At 38.3% G+C, this 23,219-nt stretch overlaps 2 protein-coding genes across 2 annotated transcripts; both read right to left on the bottom strand.

Annotated features, from left to right (window-relative positions):
* Nucleotides 1–607: 607 nt before the first annotated feature.
* parvb (parvin, beta) lies at nucleotides 608–12,766 on the bottom strand. The gene is made up of 13 exons (XM_030773239.1): nucleotides 12,652–12,766; nucleotides 6,745–6,834; nucleotides 5,541–5,611; nucleotides 4,605–4,707; nucleotides 4,106–4,246; nucleotides 3,500–3,615; nucleotides 3,035–3,093; nucleotides 2,774–2,793; nucleotides 2,628–2,689; nucleotides 2,396–2,464; nucleotides 2,053–2,154; nucleotides 1,224–1,296; nucleotides 608–684 (listed from the first exon to the last, which is right to left on the bottom strand). The coding sequence occupies exons 1-13, from the start codon at nucleotides 12,764–12,766 to the stop codon at nucleotides 608–610; spliced, it is 1,098 nt and encodes a 365-aa protein (XP_030629099.1).
* A 938-nt stretch (nucleotides 12,767–13,704) lies between these two features.
* Nucleotides 13,705–20,884, bottom strand: hdac10 (histone deacetylase 10). Its single transcript, XM_030775540.1, has 19 exons — nucleotides 20,799–20,884; nucleotides 20,529–20,663; nucleotides 19,756–19,852; nucleotides 19,562–19,659; nucleotides 19,333–19,437; nucleotides 19,099–19,167; nucleotides 18,648–18,774; nucleotides 18,451–18,516; nucleotides 18,211–18,270; nucleotides 18,023–18,112; nucleotides 17,787–17,893; nucleotides 17,612–17,679; nucleotides 16,491–16,752; nucleotides 16,321–16,411; nucleotides 15,854–15,939; nucleotides 15,397–15,450; nucleotides 15,014–15,095; nucleotides 14,321–14,509; nucleotides 13,705–13,958 (listed from the first exon to the last, which is right to left on the bottom strand). Exons 1-19 carry the CDS (start codon nucleotides 20,861–20,863, stop codon nucleotides 13,773–13,775), a joined length of 2,037 nt encoding a protein of 678 aa, XP_030631400.1. The 5' UTR covers nucleotides 20,864–20,884; the 3' UTR covers nucleotides 13,705–13,772.
* Nucleotides 20,885–23,219: the final 2,335 nt, after the last annotated feature.

Raw genomic sequence — 23,219 nt, 5'->3', positions numbered from 1 at the left:
CAAATTATTCATACGAATAGGAGACAGAGCCACCGGGTAAGCTTTTAAGAGTGTGTCATTCAGATGCAGAGGACTTCTAATCATTTCCAAGTGTCCTCAGACAGCCCTAACCAAAATCTATCTGCATAAATCTCTCTCCTTAAGGGGTAAAATTATGCATCAGTTCTAATTAATAAGCAAGCAAGGGAGATAAAATTCATTTATTTAATTTGCGATTAGTATTATATAATTCACTTCTTACAATACAAAGGGTTTTCATAGCATAAACTGAACAGAAAGAAGATCCTCAGCGGCATCGTAAGCAGCAGTTGAGGGTAATTTGCATAATTTATAGCTATTTTCACATTCGTTGCAGCCGTCAATACCTACAACGTGCCCTCTTGAGATGACTGGGTTTGACTCCGGCCTCATGCAAAAGGCAAGAAACTCTGTTAAATGTCACATTCATTTCCATAATTCATATTCTCTGGCTCACTGTTAGTCCACACAGAGAATGAAAGGCGGGGATGTGTGGGTGCCGTATAAATCCAGTTCTCCGGTCGGAGTGAGGGCAAGACAAGCTTCTGAGAGATAATGTGACAATCTCATAATTCCTGGATGGTGATTTTTATTCTGCGTTTTTGTAGTTAGTGAACAAGTTGTAGAGAACTCTTAGTGTGGATTTCAGATTCAAGTTCACCACATCTGCAGGAGGAAGAGAAACAATACAATTACTGGTTAGAAGGATGGTTCAATAAAAGGTTAAAAAAATGAAATTCTACACAGGTTTGTTTTATTACCTGTCACACTGTGATGCAACTCATTTTAACTAATAAATGGTAAAATAATTTGCCTACACCGTTAAAATTTTGCCAGTGATCAACAATTCCTTCAGCGTACTATTGATGATAAAACAGACATTTGTTTTGTTTACAACCGTGTGGGTTGTTAGATCTGCAAGGATCATTTCCACCTACTGGAAAAACTGGCTACCGCAATTATAATACCACGCCCCACCCAGACTAAGTTTGTGTGTGGTCACTGCCTGCTAGGGTTGAATTGTGTTTGCTGCTGGTTTCTGGTTTGAATTTGGGTTGGGTTAAACTGATGTAGACTGACAGCGTGTAACTTTATATACACATCTCATGCACAACTTATATACATGTGTATACAGCTCAATGCATCTGTCATTTCTTATAGAACCTTGTCGGTAAAATTGTCTTTTTTTTTTTTCTTTCTGGTACCTTCTGGGCGAGCTTTGGGCTTTTTCAGTCCTCCATCCTGCATCAGTTCAAAGGCAAATGCCACATTGTGAACCTGTAGGAAACGAAAAAATGAGGTGAGAGAGAGAAAGAGAGCACAACATTTCTATTCATGTCCCTCTTTTTAAAATTCCAAATACACACAAGAAAACTCAAGAGGAAAAACAAGGAGGAAAGTCCACCGCCTATTTAAATGTCACACAAATAGCAAACAAGACTCTGCCTAATATCTTAGACAAGGAGAACATTTAGCCAAATCACATTAAGAATATATGGGTAGGATAGAGGACGTTCGGGCTCCAATAAGAGTGCCAAACCAGAGACACAGTCTCAGCTGACTGCCTGCCTTCATCACCATGCTCTTTGACTGACTTTACACTGAGTCTCTACAAAACAGTTTGGGATATATTTTAGACAAGTTGTGCACAGCACAAGATTACAGGCACAATGAGATGACGGTGTACTATTCTACACTATTATTCTCTCATAGCGAACAATATATGAGCTCAAAAAACAAAGCTAAAACACTAAAAACAACTTTAGTAGTGTTGACTTTAACCTTAAATTTGCTCTGTGATGGGAAAAAACAAATAAGGTAGAATCCTAATGCATCTACATTCTTCACTTATATTGATATACAAGTTCTTTACATGTAAGGTAAGCATCATTAACCAAACTGATCTCTGTGGAGTCTTTTAGACTGTCTGTGTTTATGTCTCACTTAAGTTCCACATCAGACTGTCTGTGTTTATGTTTTACTTGAGTTCCACATCAAGGAAAAAGAAAAAAAAAAGACATGTCCTTCACCTACCTTCTGTTCAAAGCTCTCAGGAGTGAGAAAGAAGTTATAGAGAGGCACAAAGTAGTCCTCTAACAGACCCATTAACAGGACCAGATACACACCATCTGCAAACTGGAGACACAACATCCGTCAAACAGGGGTGAATGACAGAATATGGTTAGGCAATATTTCTTTCGGCACCTAACATAATTTTGTGGCAAATCAGGCACCTGAAGACTGATAAACGAGATAAAAACTGCACTTGTGAAAACTAATCAAAGTTTCGCAATATGCTTGGCATGACCGTTTTAATTACAGGGAAACACTCATGAAAGACAGCTGGGGTTAGGAAGGATTATTTGCTCAATATTACCTGAGTCTCCAGCTCTGTCACCTCCAAATTCAGTTTGTTCAGATGTTTGTTTACAAAGGTAATGAGAGACTTTGGGAGAAAATAGTAACTTATTAATACTTCATCTGTTCACATTGACAAAAAAATCTGAACTATGCTCTGAGATCATGCAGGTGAACTGATTGGGATGTCACTAGTCATCCACTCATAGGACTCATTGTCTACCTATATAATTATGAGGGAGCTGTCTCACCGTTTTTACCACATTGAGCTTGTCTGGTGCATGATCCAGTAATGTGTCAAAGGCATCCCGTTCTGCATTTACAACATAGGATAACATTAACAACACATACACACACACACACATTGGGTGATTTTATCTATCTGCAATTCACTCACCAAATCGCCCCATCATCATCCTGAAAAACAAACGTGAAATCAGTATTAATTCATGAATAATAACAAGATATTATTAAGAAATGACTGACATTTGGAATGTCACAGATAGCTTTGATACTGAATCCATTGCGATTATTTGGTTTGAATGAATTTGCTGTAAGATTACATCCCCTCTGAGCCATCTGTGACTGTCTAAGACTTGGGCCCCACAGGTCAAACTATGTTCTCAGAGGGGATTTAAAGAAAGAAAACTGTACTTGCTCTGTGGAGGTGGTAAGTTCTTTGGTCACATGGCAGGTGTGTAAAATACCTTCTCTTTTCTGTTTAAAATGAGAACAAAGACCATAATGAAAGCTGTTACTAAATAAAATGAATAAAAGTAAGGAAAACAAACAGCTAATTTTCAAAGTATGCAGATGCTGATGTAGTCCATGTAAAAAAGGTTATGGTATAAACCATTAATAATGCCAGTCAATGCACACTGTGTAACTGTATCTGAGGAAATTGTGAGCAGCATAACTTCTACAAGCTCTGTACTGTCTGGATAGAGACAGACATAAGTCAGCTCCTACGTTAGCCTTTGAAAAATTGATATCTGAATATTACAAAACCTGATAATTTCCATAAATGACCCATGTCAGTGCCCATACATAACAAAAAAGGCACGTGGTGAAACTACCCTGGTTTTTCAGATTCATGCACTGATCTTCAGAGAGGTTTACCAACCTTTACCACCACCACCTGTACAGACACATGCTCAGGAAGTCTGATGGCAGCCTGAAAATGCATGGCCAGAGCCACCAAAAGATACACAATGGCCACCAGGTTCTTGGCATGGATTGCTGGAAAGATAAAGAAAGAAGGGAAAAAAAAACAGAGATAGGAGAGTCAACAGTTTGAATTTCAGCTATGCCGCAATAGCCAGGTTTAAGTCTCTCTTCCTCTCCTGCTCCACAGCAGCCTGGACATTTTTTAGATACATTTACTGACCAAGTGTCCAAATTTCTCATCCCTTTGGCAAAGAATTTTCTTTAACTTTTTTAACTTTATCAAGCATATTCTATTTAAATATCACACTTGTGGTGTGGATTTGCTTAGTAAAAAAGCGAATAAAGAAGTATTAGCATCAGAGGACACTGTCCCATTTACTGAAAGTTTTCCACGTTTCTCCTCTGACTACTCAGCTCAATACATTACCCAATGGGGACATCTAGAGGTTTATCTGCAGTGGCTCACTCATATTCATGTACAGTGGAAACAACAGCGTCCCCTATTCTCTAGAGGCACTGTTTGCAACGATGAGAGATAGAGAGAGACAGAGTGGAGACTCACAGTCGACACCCCACTCAATGGACCAGCCCTGGGGGCGGAGCAGCTCATTAACAGCCTCCAGTACGGTCTGCAGCTTCTGCTTCTGCCCAATCTCAGACTGCGTCACTTCAGCAACATTTAGCTTACGCCCTGACAGCTTTTCTGTTAGAGACAAAAATGTACTCTTATTCACTTTCTCATTTAACAGGTGAGCAGTGGACTTACGAAAATAGAATAGAACTGTGGAAAATACATCCTTGTTGGTTTTAGACATTTTTGTCCCTTTTAGACAAAAGAATAAGGGGACTTTTAAATAACTAAATCCTTTCTTAGTGAAACTAAAGATGATCCTACATTGCTAACAATTTATTTTCAGTTGAAAGGATTCATTAGTTCAGTGCAATGCTCGGTAGATAAAATTTACACCTAACTCTGGTTATGACTCTTTAAATTTAAAAACTTGTGACATCTTGATGGCCAAATGACATGCCAGCAAATTATTTTTGAAGTGTACACTTACCAAACAGCTTCTGCAACACCTGCCCGTCATACAGGTCCTCCTCCAGATCTTTCACAATGATCCTCTCCTCTTCCAGTTCATTATTGATCCAGTCAATCAGGACCTGTGAGGCAGAGCTCTGTTAAATACCTTATGGTAAATTCCTCTGGAGCCCAAAAGATCTTTGACTGAGGTTATGATTCAGAAGGGAGACTAATTAATGCTTGAAACTATAAACTTGTCTGACTAGCGGGATGGAACAGACTAGCGTGCAGAGGCATCAGAAGCTCCATGATTCAATATGAGCTGCTAATGGGCAAATGGTAGATGCTGTTTCATACACTAATTGGATCAAGTTAATTCAACGTGTGACATATACCCACTGAAAGAAAAAAAAAGATGTTTGCTACAAAATAAGATAAAGGGATGAAAAGAGTAGACAACACCAACTAAATCAACCAACTTCATAAACTTGTCATTCTGATACAAGTGACAAGTGCCTCCCTTTGGTCAGATGTAAAATGATAACCACAGAAAGAGTTATCTCCAGTGGGACACATTCTAGTATAACACAGAATAGAAGGGGTGTATGAACACAGAACAGTCATCCTGCCATGAAATTCTACTCCCGACCATGAGATGGAGATGGCGTCATGGTTTTTGACACGTAGTGAACTTTTGATCTTTGTGAATTAATGTCACTAAAAAGTCTTGCAGCCAGTCTGTTCCCAGAACAACTTTCAATCCATTCATAAATGTTATTCTTTCAATTTAGGTCTGGACTAGCATAGCCAGAACTGATCCTAGATCGGCTTCTAATGACACAGTAGCACATCTCAAACCAAAACATTTGGAGTCAAGAAATGTGTGGGAGCAGAATAAGTTTGGAAATACGTGGGAATAGAGTAATATGTGAGCTCAGAGTATGTTTAGAGCACAGTGTGTTGAGAAACGTACCCTTTGCAAGTCTTTAAATTTGGGATTCTCCCTGGATGTGGGATCAAGCATTGTTCTCTCAGCATTCTCTTCTGGAGAGAGATTCAAAGTGAGAGAAAGACTGATCAAACAGGTATTCTAGGTAGATGTGGTATAGAGACACAGACACACCCACACACATACACACACGCGCTCACACACATACACACTCTCTCACACTCACGCACGGATACACACACACACACACACACACACACACACACACACACAAACACAAACACGCATCCCTTGAGAAATCTTATGTGTAATTTCTATTTAAACTACAGACTAGTCAGTCTTTCCTGCGCTCTATGGTTCGGAGATTACAGAAACGGGTTTGGTCTACACGCCCAACCAGCCACAACATTTCACTTCCCCATTTGCCCTCAGTGACACTGTTTGCTAAGGTTACTGTTAATCCAAACTAATTAGAGTATATGACTATGAGACATAGTCTTCAATAGCTTATAATCCATTATCCATCAATAAGAGATTGTATGATAATATAACAACGTATGATAAAACATATCAGTATAACAATATATGATATATTTCTTCCCTATATGTATCTAACAGTTTATTTTTGTGATCTTGTCCTCTGGAAACAACACCAGTGTGACTCATGTTGCATGACGGTCACACCCATAGCACATGCTTTAAAGGATGACCTCTCATAGAGCTTTAAGATTATCTCAGAAACTGGCTGTAATTTTGAAACTTACTGTGGTTAAATTCATTACATAATAACCTTTCTTCTGTTGAAGACACATGATCTATGGCTCAAATGGGTAAATACAGTTAGGTCTATGCATGGAGTGGTAAGCCAGAGAGAACAGGATTCTGTCTGTTTGGGACTGGGAGCAACACTTGGAGAAAGAACTGTCCCCTTTAGCTACCTATATCTGCTGTCATTATCCTATAATTTGATACACCAAACACACCAGTACAACCTCATTGATACAAACATTCATGATATGATTACCATTCTGTGAATTATGAAAGCATTTAACTTGTCTGCCTGAGAGAGAGATTAGATTAGATGCTCCTGAGGAAAATCCCACACATATAAAGACAGTGACAGCTAACTGCAGTTATTAATCATCTACTTAACGAACACTTGTGGAACAGTATGGACTACAGGACAGATTTACTTTGACTGGCACCAAAGAGAAGATTATTTCTTTACCTAACAATGTGTCTTCGGGGAGCAGGTCTGCAGAAGACGGCTGTAATGGCGCATTGATGGCATTCTTGCCTTCTTCCTGAAGGTCACTCACTGTACAGACACAAACATCAGATAACACATGAGTAACCATTCACGACTCAGCGGCTAACACAAAATCTTTCAGAAAGTCTGAATTACCATGAATTGAACAATCTCATATTCAATTTCACTGTCCTACTTTATAACTTACAAAACAGTAATTGTAAGAAGTTTCTGTAATCTCTTTATCTCAGAGTCACTAAAAAAAAACACGCATTCAGACAGAGGGGAACACGTCTCTGTCGAAGTAACATGTAATCATTTGGTTCATGTATTCCCATTAAAGACAGAGCAGAATATTTCTTTTATTTGAGGCAATCAGCCACAAAGCTGAATAATGTGTTTGCTCTTTCTGTTACATCCAAGAATTAACCAGAGTCACAAAGCTCTATAAAACCAAGTCCCCTTAATGATCCTAATCCACAGTGGTGTACCATTCAGAAATGATCCGTTGTGTTTGAGACAAATCTTTTCGATGAGTTAGCTAAACTGAATCAGCTCTAGCTAATAAACTCTGTTTCTAACAGAGAAACTCTGGTCTGTGAGCAGATCTCTGGGTTACTGAAATTGTTTTAAGATTTCCTTTACATGGTATATCCGCTGTAGAGTCAGAGGGCTCAGGGGATTTTCAAGCCTCAGTGATGAAAGGCAATTTATATAGAAGCTTAATTCTTGTTTGTCTCATTTCCAGTTCACAAGATAACATAAATCAGAAAAGATATGAAGATAAAGACATGAATAAGTGATACTTATCTCTACATATTTCCTTTATCTCCTTTGCCAGAGAAACAGAACTAAAGAGTGCAAATGTCACAATCCACACAAGCATTTCCTTTGTAATTACATTCTTCCATATCAGTGTAATTGTACTGTTTCCTCCCTATATGCTGTGCAGGTTACGCCTCTTCTTGGTTTTTCATCTCTATGTTTTTGCGTAAAAGCGGTAAAAACTCAAGGTTTGTGAATCAAACCTTAAAAGTAGAAAATGCAATGGGTTAATCAGCGGCAGCAACAGCAGCAAGAAATTAACTGGAGAAATCATACAGCCTATAAGGCAATGAGAATCACAACAAAGTTAAGACTTACTGATCAAAAATTAAACAGCACATGATGAACAGATCAAGCTGTGACAATCTACAGTAGATCATTAGGATCAGTAAGAAGGTAAAAGCAACGACTGATCATTCACTCTCCTGTGTACAGTAGTGTCTAAGTCACAGATCAATATAAAGAGATTAGTGCTCACAGGTAACGAGAATGGATACGAGATTATTAGATTAAAAAATGAAGTGAACCCGTGTGAGCGTTCTCACAACAGTACCTTGCTTCCTTCGCTTAGTCCCACACAGCAGTCCCGCCATGTTCCCGACAATACCACCGGAGTCCCGCCGATCCCCACGTCAACTAACCCAATGATGGTGTGTGTGTGTGTGTGTGTGTGTGTTTGATGGGGTCTCGCTGGCGGGGCTAGACCACTGGCACCAGCGTCATTGCGCTATTTCTGTCTGTCACAATCCCCCACTCTCCCTGCTCCAGTTACATGGAGCAGAGCAGGGGAGCAGTGGTTGGTGAGACAGGAAATGGACAGACACAGACCACTGTCTCCCTAAGATGCATAATCAGAGAGCAAAGACTTCCGAACTGGCACTGTGCTTTTTACTATTTAATTCAGTAAAACTGTTTACGTTAAAACCATTTTAATGGACTGAGCACACAGACATGTGTGATACATTTAGAGAGCAATGGCTCTGTCAAACTGAAACAGTATTAAGGACCAAGAGCCTGTGAAGCTCTGAGTTATGTATATGTGAAAATGATTTAAATATCCAAGGTAATCAACTTGAAATAATTAAGTCCTAAAGGAACAGATGCCGCGTTTCATTGAAGATCAACCATTCAATCACACAATCACTACCCTAACAGAGAAAGACTGTCTTTTTACATATGTGTGTGCTGCATTCTAAATGTGTTTTCCAGCTGTCTAAAATCAATGGCATTATTACAGATATTCAGGAGATATATTAGCTTTTCTCTAAGTCAGGGCCTTCGCTGGGTAATATAAATCGTCTACTAATTCGCTTGCATGCATAATCTCGTAAAACCCTTTTCATGCTTAAGACCATTAGCCAAGTGGGACAAAGCCAAAACAACAACTCAAAAGAAAGAAAAAACTGAGAGACAAATACACTTAGAGCCTTGGCTTGACTCTGTGGTTCATGCAATTTAAGTAAAAAAAGAAAAGAAAAAAAAAGTAAAACTCCCTCGACTTACACTAGAACTGACATGAGATCCATCACCTTAGCTTTAGCACAGAGCCTGACTGAGACTGTAGTCAGGCTCCAGAGATAATGAATGTTCATGTAAAACTCGGACTCACAACAGAGATGACGAATGTTTGTATAAAACTCAGACACATGACAGAGATGACTGCTTCAAGCACGGAGCTATTTCAAGACCACTGGTCAGGCATTACAACCATGCATCCTCTACTGGAAACCTATGGCTACGATAACTGGAAACCTATGGCTACAATAACTGGAAACCTATGGCCACAATCATGAGCATAACTGCAGGCAGTAAAGGACAGCTTTGGAACATATTAAGCCCTACAGTCAAAGACATCTGGTCAATTTCCAGGCACAAAAATATACACACAAAACATATAATAACATTGTAAGCATAAGTTGAGAACTATTCGCCTCATGATTTTATAAAACAGTAGGGGAAATATCTTTTGATATAATTATAAAACAATTTTAAAAGTTGACATGAAAATACTTGTGGGCCTTTCCATGTGAAATCTGTCATACAATTACCATATTACACCCTTCCTGCTTTCGATTGAATAAAACATTACATTAGGTTACCCCCGGGAGACATGTCCAGACAGCAATTTGTGTTCTAAAATGAGCAATCAGTCACCCAGTCAGGCAGCCAGCAAACTTAATAGTACTTAGAAGTCTATAATGCTAACAAGATTGCTACATCCTCACAGTATATGTTCTGGCACAGACATCATCAGGCTGCAGCCATGTCATGAATATTTTAATCAAATTGCTGCAGATAAGGTTAACAGATTACAATACAAAGTACAACTGCAAAGGGTTGAGACAGAAAACTTACTTGTACGTGTGCCGTTATAGAGTTGTAATGGACTTTGATGCTGCAGAGTCACTAGAAGAAGTGTAAATGGGATACAGGAACTCGCATTTATATGTGTCTAGCTTATCTCTCACGAACACAGAAGGTGTCATTTGGAGTAACACTGTCTGAATCAGAAAAAAACACACTTCCTTTCAGTTTATCAGAGGAAAGAATGAAAAAATGAACAAAAAAAAAAAAAAACAGGATAATATGTTTACTCTCAAAAATAAACATACCCTTTTCGCAGATCAAAAGTTAATTTCCAAAACACCCGTTTCACAAAGTATTTGTTACCCTGTTCAGTATGACCTAAAACAATGTATGAGTCGCCTATGGTAGTGTAACCAGTAAAAATGTCATATATCCAAGATGTTTCACATTTGGTTCCAAATGTCAGAGTATATGTCTGAGTTCATGGTTTAATGGACTTCAGCTACATATTCCCATACCGGCTGATGCCATTGCACTCAATAATTATTAGGTGTACCCCTGTATACATGAAATGCAAGATTTGTATTTGGAATGTGCAAGAGAAGTAGATGGTATAGCTATACTTGCCCTTAGCCAATGTTATAATCTGTCCAACTTCAAAAAGAGGTTTATGTATTTACATGGTGTTACAGTTGCACATACATGATTTGCAGTGTAAATAACACCGTGGTGTTATTCACTATGTTCCATTTTTTTATACTTTTACTTGAAAGCATGTGTCTGCCAAAAGTGACAGTTCTTTGTTGTGTGACCACATAAAGTGGATACATATTCATTTCTCACACAGTTGCTACTGCTGTGATGATCTCATGACCTTGTGTGTGGTTGTGAGTGGTTCTTTGACTGAAGCTTTGATGATCACATCATCCTTAAAGGATACAGTATTCACTTAAGGGCTTGTTTCCCACACAGTCATACTGCATGATAAGATTTACTGACTGCACCCCTTTATTTAGGCACATTTTGGATTTTGTTTGAAGAGATGTCCATGGGCTTTCTAAATGAGAATCCACATTAATTTGTTCATGTGGATTTGAAACTTTGTGTAACATACAAAAATATCATAAAGTTTACGAGAATAAACAATGTTCTGGCAAAGAGGGTATTTTTTTCCATTATGAATGTTTATTTCCATTATGAGTGTTTATTTTTGTTTGTGATAATTCCTGTTGACAGATAAACACATTTTAAATATTAGATACTCTCCTGGCACCATAATGGGTGGTTTTCACCCTTACATAAGTCACTTTCCAGCGATGTAGACTTATTTACCTATTTTCCTGGCTTTCATTAACTGTGTAGTCTTACAAACGCTTCTTAAAATAAAATTTAAAAAAATGGATAGGAATACCTGGCTTGTTTTATGTAAACTACACTATTTGCCAATTGATTCTGGTTGTCTAACAAGTTGGCTCTTTGTCATCAAAATGATAACCATTCCCCAAAATAAAATTAAAAAACAAAAACAAAATATAAACAAAACTCTCTTAAAAGTTAATAAGAGTTCCCGCTGGTTATAAACGCAAGCGTGTTTGCTATAATGACAGGAAAGGAGACAACTATACACGGTTTCATCTTTTTGCTGTGCCTGTTGAAAGTGAAATGGTCTCCAAACAAGCGGTCTGACTCTTCATTGCCCCTAATGCTCCCCTTCTCTACAGTAGTTCAGTAGCCTACTTAAGACAACAGAGGGTGGTAGAGGACTCAAATAATTGGTCATAACACCAGCCACTATAGATTTCAAGGCTTAAAAAAGATTATCGTAGAAAAACAACGAGACCATCAAACATTACTTAGGCTATTTCAGTCCAGTGTCGGAACTTGATACAGAGGTTTGCATTCGCGTTCTCAGCCAAACTCCGTGTGAATTTGGCCGTATTAAGCCGAAAAATGAGAACTGGCGGCGGTATTTAGTTGTAGTGTGAGTGCAAACCCCACTGTTTAAGTCTAAGAACTGTCAGCCTCTATACACTTACATTATGAACTTTAAGTGTCTATGAACAGATGTTAAACAGAATGCATTGTAAGACAACAGGACTTCAAAGTAGCTTATCACTGTTAGGTCCTTAAAAGGAATATGGCAAACAAATGCAAAGGCGTGAGCACCCGCGCACACAGACCCCACTTGCAGCTGTTCAAACTACAGAATGGCCCTTTATAAATGAGGAGTTAAAATGTCAAACCAACGACCTACAGCAACAGGCAAACTGCAGTTAACTTTTAGGAGACACTAAAACGGAGACCGCTATGCACGCGCCTTATCTTGAATTCTTGGCATAACGGACCGGCGGGACTACATTAGCAGATAACCTTTTCAGTAAGCTTTGTTTCAGTTTTAATGTATGGCCTAACCGTCAGTATGGTAGTGGACCACCCAATTTGCTGACACTGGCAGCAATTTCTTGTAATTGATGTTACTCATATTCAGTTAGGCTAACCGACGATGAATTCGATGCAGAAAACATAATTCCACAGTTACTGTCTATCATAACTAATCATATTTCGAGATCTAAAAAGATGCCTGACTTACTGTTAAAACAGGTACAGTACCATGGACAGTAACAAAAGTCGAAACATAAACATAACTAAAAACATCACTGTCGTTGTTTCATGATATATAATAGAACTGAAGGGGGGAAATAGGCAGAAAATGTTATTTGGACTCCGCAAAAAAAGGAGTTAGTCCACTAGTACCTTCTTTGAACTTTTTCTTGCGAGCCAGCGTGCCACCCAGCTTTCCAAGGAATGACTCTTCTTTTTTCATCTTGTTCGACTGCAATGTGGATGACCTGGTCTGCGCTGCGGACATGTTTGAGCTGCTATCCAAATACAGCACTGTCTAAATCTGAGCAAAAGCAGGCTTTTGTTGTGTTAAAGAATGACGGGAAAAAGAAACAGTGTGTCAACGAGGCATTGAAACACGACCGTTACTTAAATAGCACAATGGGAGATGGCTAATTTAGACATCAATCGCGTGACTCATATAACCAACAGAGATCTGACCCATCCCCCTTTAGCGCGTCAGTGGCTGGATGACAGAGTAAAGGTGGCGTATTGTACCAAAGTAGGCTACTGTGAATGGTGGTGAGATTTTTATTTTTGGGTTTTGTTTGTTCGTTTTATTGAAGCAATGTGTTGGTTACAAAAGGTGCAAGACGATTACAATTACTCCCACAAAACGGGACCAAATATTCAGCGATGATTATGTTTACTTCAAAATAAAATCAAAACACTGATTGGTCATTCTTTATTCAACCCAGAGGAAATACAGTTTCAGGAAAATTGTTTTAGTTGTCTGATTCTGCTAGGCTTGTATGAAACCCACGGAATTAAAACAGGCTAAAATAAGCTATTTCTTCCCTAACATTCTCTGAACACTCGAGGCGCAACACTGTGCAGACATTAATTCAGTTCAGTTGTCTCTACAATATGTCGCGATAAAGAAGACTAAACTTGCCCGTGTCGTTCGGAATCACTCCTTTCCCCCCGTCATTATCCTTATCTTGGCATGTGTTGGTAAGTCCTTTCTCACAAAGGCAATAGCGAAAAGCCGTAATTTGTTACGCTTTAAACCTAAAATAAATTTAATGTGGAAAAAATTCGGCGATGTCCTCATCATTGTAAAAATGTCAAAGTTCGAAATCAGCCCCAAAGAATCAGAAGCACATACTTAAAAAGCCTGTTTAATATCTTAAAATGACGCAGTAATAAAACGTTTCCAGTAAGAAGTAAGAGAAGAGTCAAGTGTCTGTGTTTACAAGTTGATGAGCAGGACAACCACAATAAAATTTACAGTAAGTGTGTTTCAGAACAGTTCACTTTGGGGATGAGAGTTGTTCATGTGAGGTTTGCAGTATACCCCAAGGTTGTAGGAGCCTCTCTCTCTGTTTCTCTATAGCCTGAACATTTACAGGGAGAGGAGCCCCAAGTGGTCCCAGAGATGGAGCAGGTGACCCTAACAAGGAGGACACTGTTGCCTTTATGATGCCATCTTCATATTCCTGCAGTAATGCAATAATCAAATGTGAAAAAATACAAATGAGAGAACAGGGATATACAAGAACTGATTTTTTTTCATTGTTCAGGCTATTAGTCAGTTGTTGGTGTACACCAATTATTAGTGAGCTTGTGTATGTACTATAAGGCATTAAACTTTCACTAACAATCTATTTAAATAATTTTAATGCGTCTACTTTGACTTAAAAATTATTTGTTGATCAATCAAACAATTTATTGTTCTGACCATCTCTATGATAGACTGACAAGCATTTTGCACCCATGAATACCACAAACACTGAGTGAGCTGGACACCCATTGAAACTCTGCAATACTCCAAATGAGTGCTAGAGCACCAATCACTTACCTGCATAAGGGCCAGTGTTTGTCCTTGTGCCAGCCCTTGGAGAAGGCTGGTGAGTTGTGCCAAGGATGCTTTGTCCACCCCACTGGTTTCACCAAAAACTTCCAGAACTAAGCCAGGGCTAAACTGATAGCCCAGAGGTAGTAAAATGCCAAAAATAACCTGCAGAAAGCCTGCAGTGTCACCAGGCCACTAAAGCAGCAAAGACAGAGATCCAGTAAAGATGCTATTACTCTACAGAATGCCTTTTAAGCTGCACATGCATACACATATACATTTATATTCCAAAATGCTGTTTTATGTTTGAATTATATTATGTGCCACAGCTATAACCCTGTGATACTTGCATTAGAGGACATTATCCTATGCTTACAAGCTAAGCTTTATGGTCACATGTAAATGAGGGAAACAGGATAAGTTTAAAGACTTCATTTGTTTTTTCCAGTGCTTTACTGAAAATAACAGCTATGCTTTTGGATGAGCAGCCCAATGATAAGTGAGGTTTTACAATACTTAGAGAAAAGTATCCATAGAATTTCAACTAACTTTACAGGGAACACAGTGTCATTCCTTCTGACATTTTGGTACACAATTTTTCCAGCTGCTCAGTTCTAAAACGGCTGTTTAAATTAAGGAGATCTTTACTTTCATTTAGAGTACAAAATAATCATATTCTATGATAACTCAACTACAAACCTCTTTCAGACACACTGGTACATGGAATTTGGATTTTGGCTCCTGTTGTTCTTTATGGCAGATCTGTATCAATAAAACTTGCCTGCGGATACAGAGATATAAAAATATGTTGCATGAAATCTCACATTTTTTTATTATGGTTATTATTATTCATTTTTAGTTTTCGCCATCTCCTCAACTTGATAGAGGTAGGAAATACCACTAATTATACCTTCAAATCATTACTATTTTCTGAAAACTAGGGTATGCATGATTTTTCATCACAGAGACATATAATCCCTTAAATAAAATATTCTCATGATATTTCATGTTATCACTTATGGTAAATAGTTGAACCGTAAGTAAGACTTCCAAACATCAGACATTTGTAAGTCCTTGCTTACTCGTCGGCAGTATCCACTGGAACATCTCCATCCCCAATAAACACCACCAACACCCTACAAATATGGACACAGTAATCACAAGATAAGTGGATTTATGGCATAAAATATTAGTTGATCATCTTACTCACAGTAGTCAGTAGTCAACAGTCGCTGTCAATTTTGTGGTATTTCACAATGCGTAGATAATAATAAACATTATTGTCTAGAAACCAGAAGTTTATTGATTATTACTCCTAATTAAGTTATTGGTCAGTTTAACTGAAAAGTTCCATACACCAGTGAACCTGTTTGTCTCTAATAAAGTAAAGATGGGTGGTCCATATATCATGTAGTGTACAGAAGTAAAAAAGACTGAAAGCTATGACACCACTAATTTTGTGTTATACTGGCAACTGCTGATGTGCAAAAACACACTGGCAGACAACAGGAATAACTTAAAGGACGTAATGAGGAATACCGGTTGGTTAGGGAGGTTAGAGCATGCTGAACAGCACAGCTCAAAGCTGAGGCCACGCTAGGTACCACTGCCAAACCATTGCGTACCTAGGAGAGAGTTATCATCATATTTTACCATTCACAGATAAACAGAAAAACTCACAAAGAACCTTTTGAACTTCTAGATGAGAAGCAGGCAGACTAAACAACCTGGAGAACCACACTATGGATAAAGAGTTTTTTAGGAACCCATGAATATTTGGACTAGGGTTAAGAGTATGACTCTTCATGAAAGGGGTGGCATAACTATTCCACATCCATGTTTTAGATCCAAAAGAAAAGACAGGTTTTTGTACTATGAGCTCCACATTATGACAACATACAATTTTCCATACACATTAATGTTCACGGGCTTTGCCATGCAACGATTGCTAACAATGCAGCCATTATTATTCAGCCTCGGTACTTGGTCATATTCTGAACAGTTACCTTTTTATCCTTGATTCCCTCCAAAAGAGAGATAATGTTTTTGAAAGATTCTAATATCTTCTCATCATTTATTTCTTTAAAATGTTTGTCCCTGGAAACAAAACACAGGAGTAATTTACTGAAAGAATGTATGAAAATACTTATTTTATATTTCCCTTATAACAACTAACCTGAGTCTCTGAGCTGTGTCTATGATCTCCTGTGGTACATCAGCTAATTGGTGGCAGTCGTCTGGCAGTGGAACCTCCAAACCAACAGGGAGTGCTATAATAGTATGCAGTGTGGGGTTTGGCCTTGGTAAAGGTTCAGGCCACACTATATTTTCCATGTTTTCCTCCACATTTTCCTTCTCTTTTTTAACTTCCTGCGGTCCTTCATCGCTTTCCTCTAGGCAGCAACGCTTGGTGCTTGGCTCTGAGACTGGAGAGACATCTATTGGACAATGAGAAAAGAGAGATGGCCAGTGATAAATCAAACATTAAACTGATCAAATTTACACTGAAACTGACACAAGATGTTACTTCCTCCAACAACTTTACCTTGAATCAAAACAAATGCAGCAATGTTAATCATAAATGGATAAGCCAGACATCTGAACTGAAGCAGAGAGATTTTGCATTGTTCATCATTAAGAAAGATGTTAATACACAATGGGCAAACAGACACACACAATAAGAATGAATAGAGATCTCCTTGAAACATGACATTAACAGTTATGACTTTAAACTGGATCCTAAACACTAAATAAAGAATAGGTCTGCCTGCTCTAGAATCACCTAATTGCAGAGGTCTATATCCGAACATAACCTTTTGCTTTGCAACACAGTAAACTCAGTTACAGTAGTCAATTTAGTAAAGTAACATAATGTCTGCATAAGCCATGTATCATGAAACTTTGACTGTTCTAATGATGTAGGGCAGACATCATACTCTTTCTTTGCACTGGTAGAATGCACCCAACTCACAAATCCATTAACTCCAACTGAATGTATGACATCAAGAATCAACTGATCACATGGTACTTTAAATAAATTTGATGTGACAACTATGACCAGTTAACTAGTGTTTGTGCTGTGCTTTGAGCACACTTACAGTGTAGCCTTGCATGACAACACTTGGGTGAACTAATCTAGGTCTTCACTAGCAGTCAGGGGTGATAGTGCTGGGATAAAACAGAACTGTACAGTCAAATGAGTTCAGTGAACTACCATGGCAAAATAAGGAATCATTTTAATAAAGAAAAAGAGAAGTGCAACATTAGTGTGAGTGACCTGAGAAACCAGAGTCTTACTTGAGTGTCTGAAGCAAGACCAGTATTGCTGATGAACTGCTCTCACATTCTGAATGGACTCCAATGCACTGCGAGAAGATTGGGACACATATCCACCATATTAAATACAACATTTTAAACCACTAATTTTGGACCAATTCAAGCATTTAGGAGCCACCCCCACCTCCACACCCACCTTTCACATGGGGAACTGACTTCTGTTAGCAAGGGTGCAGGATCTCCCAGAAGAGTGTGCACTGTCTGACATACTGACTGAGCAAGTGAGGTCAAATTGTATCCACCCTAATGAAATGAAGAAGTGAAATGAAATTTTGAAAATGATGTGGCAAAGACCCTGAATGAACGAGAAAACACTGTAATCTTAACGTAGTACCAGGTGTAGTATTGATTTGAGTGAAAAAATCATCTCACTTCCAAGACAGCACACAGTCTACCATTTGCCAGAGACATCAGAAGGTGTGTGAGGTGGGCAAAGACTTCTGGAGATGCACACATGTGACCCTTGACCAAGAAAGAGAAAAGATTGCTCAGTTGACATGCTGTAAAATATGACTCATAACATATCACATTTCTTTCAATGCAAAAAAGGCAAGACTGACCTCTGGGTCACCTATGGCCGAGTCAAACCCTGCACTCACCAGGACTAACTCAGGACCAAACTGAAACACACAAGTCATCAGACATCACAGGTCAATATCATTTCCTACCGTTTACTTCACAATCTTGTTTCAATGGTAAAAACACTGCATTCACAGTTGGCTCTACAGTCATGTTTACATTAAATTTCCACAACTGACTCAGTGCTGCTCAGTCAAAAAGAACTTCAAAAGAACTTGTACCTCATATGCAACAGGTAAGAGCACATGGAAGAAGGCTGAGAGGTAGTCACTGTTATTCATCCCCACCTGCAAGATATAGAGATCACATGAGCATACACATCAAAACAAAACACTCTAAACATGAAAGAAACACACAGATTCATTTCATTTCATGAATCAGGAGAGCATGTTTAGGTGTCTTGGCGTATGGAACCGGCCTTGTTCCAAGGTAGGTTGATGTTGAAGCCGGCCCCTTTGCCTTTGCCCACAGTATCGTAGTCTGACTCCCTAAGGTTAGGCCAAAAGCTCTGGTGTTCATAGCGGTGCCAGGAAAAGTACAGCACACTGCATGGCAGAAAAATACGTTTACATAGATTTGCCCTTATTCTGATAAGTAAAACGTTACAGACAGAGACACATATTTCCAGTGAATATTACAATTAAGAATACTTGCTTTAGTACTGAGCTAGAAATCAATCAAACCTTTGCTCTAAATCTAGCTTTATGCTTTTTAATTTTATGCTTTTGTTCCCTTAACAGGTTATTGGGGTGGTTAGACATCAAAACAGCTCTGAGGAATGTTCCCACTGAGAGGTAAAATGAACTTTATACATTAGAAAAAATATTGCAACATGAATCAATGCCCTGATTTTGGAAAGATGCAATCACCTGGGGTCCTCTTCAAAACAGTACTGTACACCTTGCCCATGATGAATATCCCAGTCCACTATTAGTATCCTACAAATGTTAAAGGACAAAGTGATGCGAAAGAGTATCAACCCTGCAGAGAAAGATTCGGCTACTGAAAAGACATTCTAATGAAATTAATCATTCATCTAACTTAGCAAGACATTCTGTTATTTCTGACTCTAAGACAAAAAGAGGTTTTGAAGCTCACCTTACCGGTTAACGTTAAAGCGTTTTTTTGCATAGAGAGCAGCAATGGCCACATTATTGAAAACACAGAAACCATTAGCAGCACTACGCTGACTGTGATGCCCAGGTGGTCTGAAGGAAAGAAAGAAGGAAGCACAGAACAAAGGGAAACAACAATGCAAATGTATATATGTGTCATTGCAACTTTCTTACATGTTCACAGATGAACTTTGATTTTTTCACACTCAAGACTTACCTCACAAGAGCCATTCCATTTCTAACCTTCCCAGTCATGACACTGTCCACTAACTGGAGAGTGGCTCCAACAGCCAGCTTGGCACAGTGGTAAATATTCTACACTCAGAGAATACAAAAACAGCACAAATTACTCAGTCTTCCATCCACAGGGTTGGTTCAATTATTTTTATAAGAATTTTTCCCCGATCTTACTGGATGAAAATAGACATCCCCATACTGCTGGGTGAAAGTCATCAGATCTTCGAGACTCATGTATGGAGTTTGCTTCACTGCCTCCAGGTATTCTTCACTGCAAAAAACAAAAACACACAACAAAGCCTAGATTGAAAATGAGAAATTGTACTTGTTTTTTTTTGTTTGTTTGTTTTTTAGTGAAAAAAAAAAATGTACTACTTCAACATTGCAAAGGTGGATGGTATGTTGGATGAGACCTATGCCAAATATTCGTTTTCTGTGGACTGAACAACTATGTTGGGACCACATGTACATCCTGCCTCTATGCAAAGTGAGGCAAATTATTTTAGTAGGAATGTAAATTCAAATGGCCACAATGGAACATTTACCATCCAACGCCTGGAAAACAGATGGCCCTGCAACAAAACTGAGACACTCCCAGAACTTCTGCTGTAGTTATTGCAAAATGTTAAAACATATTCTCACAGCAGAGTGAATGAAACAACCAAACAGTAAATGACTGATCAACAGTCCTCCTGGTCAACCCAGTAATGATTGTGATCCACTAACCCACCAGAAAGTATATTCATCTTTCCTCTTCACATTAATACCTTGATTTAACTACATATTTCAAAACCAGCTAATGTGTAGTAGCTGTGGTTAGGGTTCTGGTTTAGGACGGCTGGCTTTCTATGAAAACCAGACGTGTTGTAGCCCTGGACTCTAGCTAAAATCTCGCCAAGGACCTGGATCGTATTTAGTTCAGTGAGAAAAACTTCAGCGTGTCCTACCTGTGGACCAACAGAATGTCCTCATCGGTTGCTTCGCGGGTCGAGACAGGAATACACCGCTGTACCAAGCCCTTGCTCTGAAGCGCTTCATAACTCACAGTCAAACGCTCAGGAACTTCGATCTTACATGCAGGGCTAGGAGAACAAGATCAAACTTGGCATTCATTTCATCAGCTGTACATGTAAAAGGCGTATTTCTTCTGAAACAAATAAATAATATATGGTTCAAATCTATGGCGCAAATTAAGTGGAAAAATACAACGGACTTACTCGACCCACAGAAGTTTATAGCCAGTCATCTCTGAATCATAAATTAGTGCAGTCCCACTCGCCATATTGTCACAAGTTTTACTGTGCACCGGAATGCAGTAACTGAAACAAGTGCAAACAAAACACCTGAAGCAAAATTAATGAACAGCAAATGGTTTTTCGCATTTGTGCACTACTTTCAGCGCGCAGACATCTTGATTTGTCATATGACCGCCAGTCCAAGTGGAGCCACGTGGTTTACTGTTAAAGTGCGATTCAGTTTCGAATCGTCACATTACTATATAAACATATGTCGATGTCCGTTGCCTGACCACAGGATATTTGCAAGAGATTAGACAAAATAATTGTAAATTTTGTTTGGAAATTTAGATCTCACATGATTAAATAAATGTCATGTTTACTGATCACACTTCAGGCGGATTCAGTCTTATTGATTTCTCTTCACTTAACAACTCTTTTAAGACCAATTGGTGGATTACATTATTCTTAAAGAATCCGCTTTCCATCTGGACCTATATTTCTAACTATCTGTTCAAGTAAACTTTCATAAACGGTCTTTATCTTGTTGGTCTCTTATGTACAGTCCCAATTTTTCACCACACACGTATTTCATATGGAATAATAAGAATATTACATACAAGAACAAAACTTTATTCTTACACATTTGGTTTGAAAAAAAAAAAGAGATATTGTTAGTATCACAACTTTTAGATGAAAATGGTGAATTGTTTTCTTTTCCTATCCCTCCAAAAGAATATGCAGTAATTTTTGGTGCTATTCCTGCTGGTGTCAGGCTGCTGCTTCAGTCCAGCCCTAAAGGCCCATCTTGCTCCCCACCGTCTTTGGATACCTGTAATCTATTTATAGAAAATTGCCTCTTTATTGGTTGCAACTTTGCTAATAAGAAAATCAGATGTATTTTCCTTAAGCCATTTGTGTCTATATCTCTTTTGGAATAATAAATTCGAAAATATTGATTGGAAATTATTATGGGTACCTAAAAAGGATTACATGATTACAAATAAAGTAATTGAAGTCTCCCTCATAATTGTACAAAATTGTACGTTACCCAAGCAACTATATATTATCAAAATTTAATCCTAGTTTTTGTCATTGTTTCACTGAAACAGTTGACCATACTTTTTGGAGATGTAGTTACACTTAAGTTTTTTGGATTGATTTCTCAAATTTTGTTATAAAAAAGAATTTCCCCAGACCTTTTATTAACCTTAAAACATGTATACATTGGGATTCCTAAAGACCCAGATATTACTAAGAGAAACATTTTTATTAATTTACTTCTTTTTTAGCCAAATTTTATATTCATAAATGTAAATTTTTGAAAAAGAGCCCTCTGTTCTTTGTTTTACTTAAAGAATTTGAACTGTATTTGTCTACTCTTAAATATTCCTCAAACCCTTTAGCCATTAATACATGTACACAATGTGCTGTTTTCGCCCTTATGTAATCTACTGTCTGTAACCCCTTTTTGCTCTGATTATGTTTATGCTCATGTTCATATGTTCTGTATGTACTTGACTGCGGAATTAAAAATTAAATTTAAAGGGAAAAAAAATGTCCGTTGCCTTTAGTGAGTCACCATATTGTCACCACAAGTGACAATATTCCATAAATTAGACAGTCCATGAACGATGACATTTTCCAATTCAGTTCCAAACTGCGACCAGAATAATCAGCAATTTTATCACTAGCTGAGTTTAATATTAATTTTGATTGATTAATAAATGTATGACTGCCACCACTGAAGAGGGACTTTCTTTGCTTCCTTTCAGACAGATAACCTCTTCTTTTCCTCAGCTGAGGAATGACTCTCTCATGTCTCAAGGTTAAAGTTAATCTGCAGCAGTTGATCAATTATGGTACCAAAGAATGATGTACCAACATTAATCAGCTACAGCAAACTATACTGATTTCATTTCTAATATCAATATAAATACCCCTCGTAAGACAGTTTAAAATGAAAATGCTTCAGTGTTATTACTAAACACAGGATAGGAGAACAGCAGTCATTTTACTCTCCCTTACAGCATACAGTGATACATGCCTCTGAAGCTGTTCTTTATTTAATCACACACTTTCACAGTGTACTGAGGAGGACAGAAAGAACAGGGTTACTGTGTTCAGAGATGAAACAGCAGAACTGTGTATTCTGTAAACCTAGTTTCCAAATTATTCCCTATTGCTTAATCCAAGATGTGAATTCACAATTCTTCACGTACCTCACTACCCTCTGCTCTTTGATTTAGACAGGATTTTGTGTGAGTGAATGAGCTAAGGTGTGGTGGAACTCAAAATTTCCAGTATTTGCAGCTCCCGCGAGCAATCCAGTTATTATTGATTGGGGTCTGCATGGTCCACAGGTTTTGGCATATGGATGAGGGGCACACATAATGGAAAAGA

Source organism: Chanos chanos, chromosome 5 (assembly GCF_902362185.1).
Source record: "Chanos chanos chromosome 5, fChaCha1.1, whole genome shotgun sequence".
In the NCBI taxonomy this organism is placed as follows: Eukaryota; Metazoa; Chordata; class Actinopteri; order Gonorynchiformes; family Chanidae; genus Chanos; species Chanos chanos.
The sequence above is the reverse complement of the archived record's forward strand: the minus strand, read 5'-3'. Positions and strand labels throughout refer to the sequence as shown.

Bases quoted from the DNA above. Each gene is read 5' to 3' on its own strand.
- parvb (XM_030773239.1), bottom strand. From the start codon at position 12,766: ATGTCCGCAGCGCAGACCAGGTCATCCACATTGCAGTCGAACAAGATG. The intron at 2,794-3,034 runs GCAAGTACAGTT...TTTGTTTTTCAG, and splicing joins GAACTTACCACCTCCACAGA to GATGATGATGGGGCGATTTG. The intron at 685-1,223 runs GTACCAGAAAGA...TTCCTCCTGCAG, and splicing joins GCCCAAAGCTCGCCCAGAAG to ATGTGGTGAACTTGAATCTG.
- hdac10 (XM_030775540.1), bottom strand. From the start codon at position 20,863: ATGGCGAGTGGGACTGCACTAATTTATGATTCAGAGATGACTGGCTAT. The intron at 20,664-20,798 runs GTAAGTCCGTTG...TTGTTCTCCTAG, and splicing joins TATAAACTTCTGTGGGTCGA to CCCTGCATGTAAGATCGAAG. The intron at 19,660-19,755 runs GTAAGATCGGGG...CTCTGAGTGTAG, and splicing joins GGGATGTCTATTTTCATCCA to AATATTTACCACTGTGCCAA.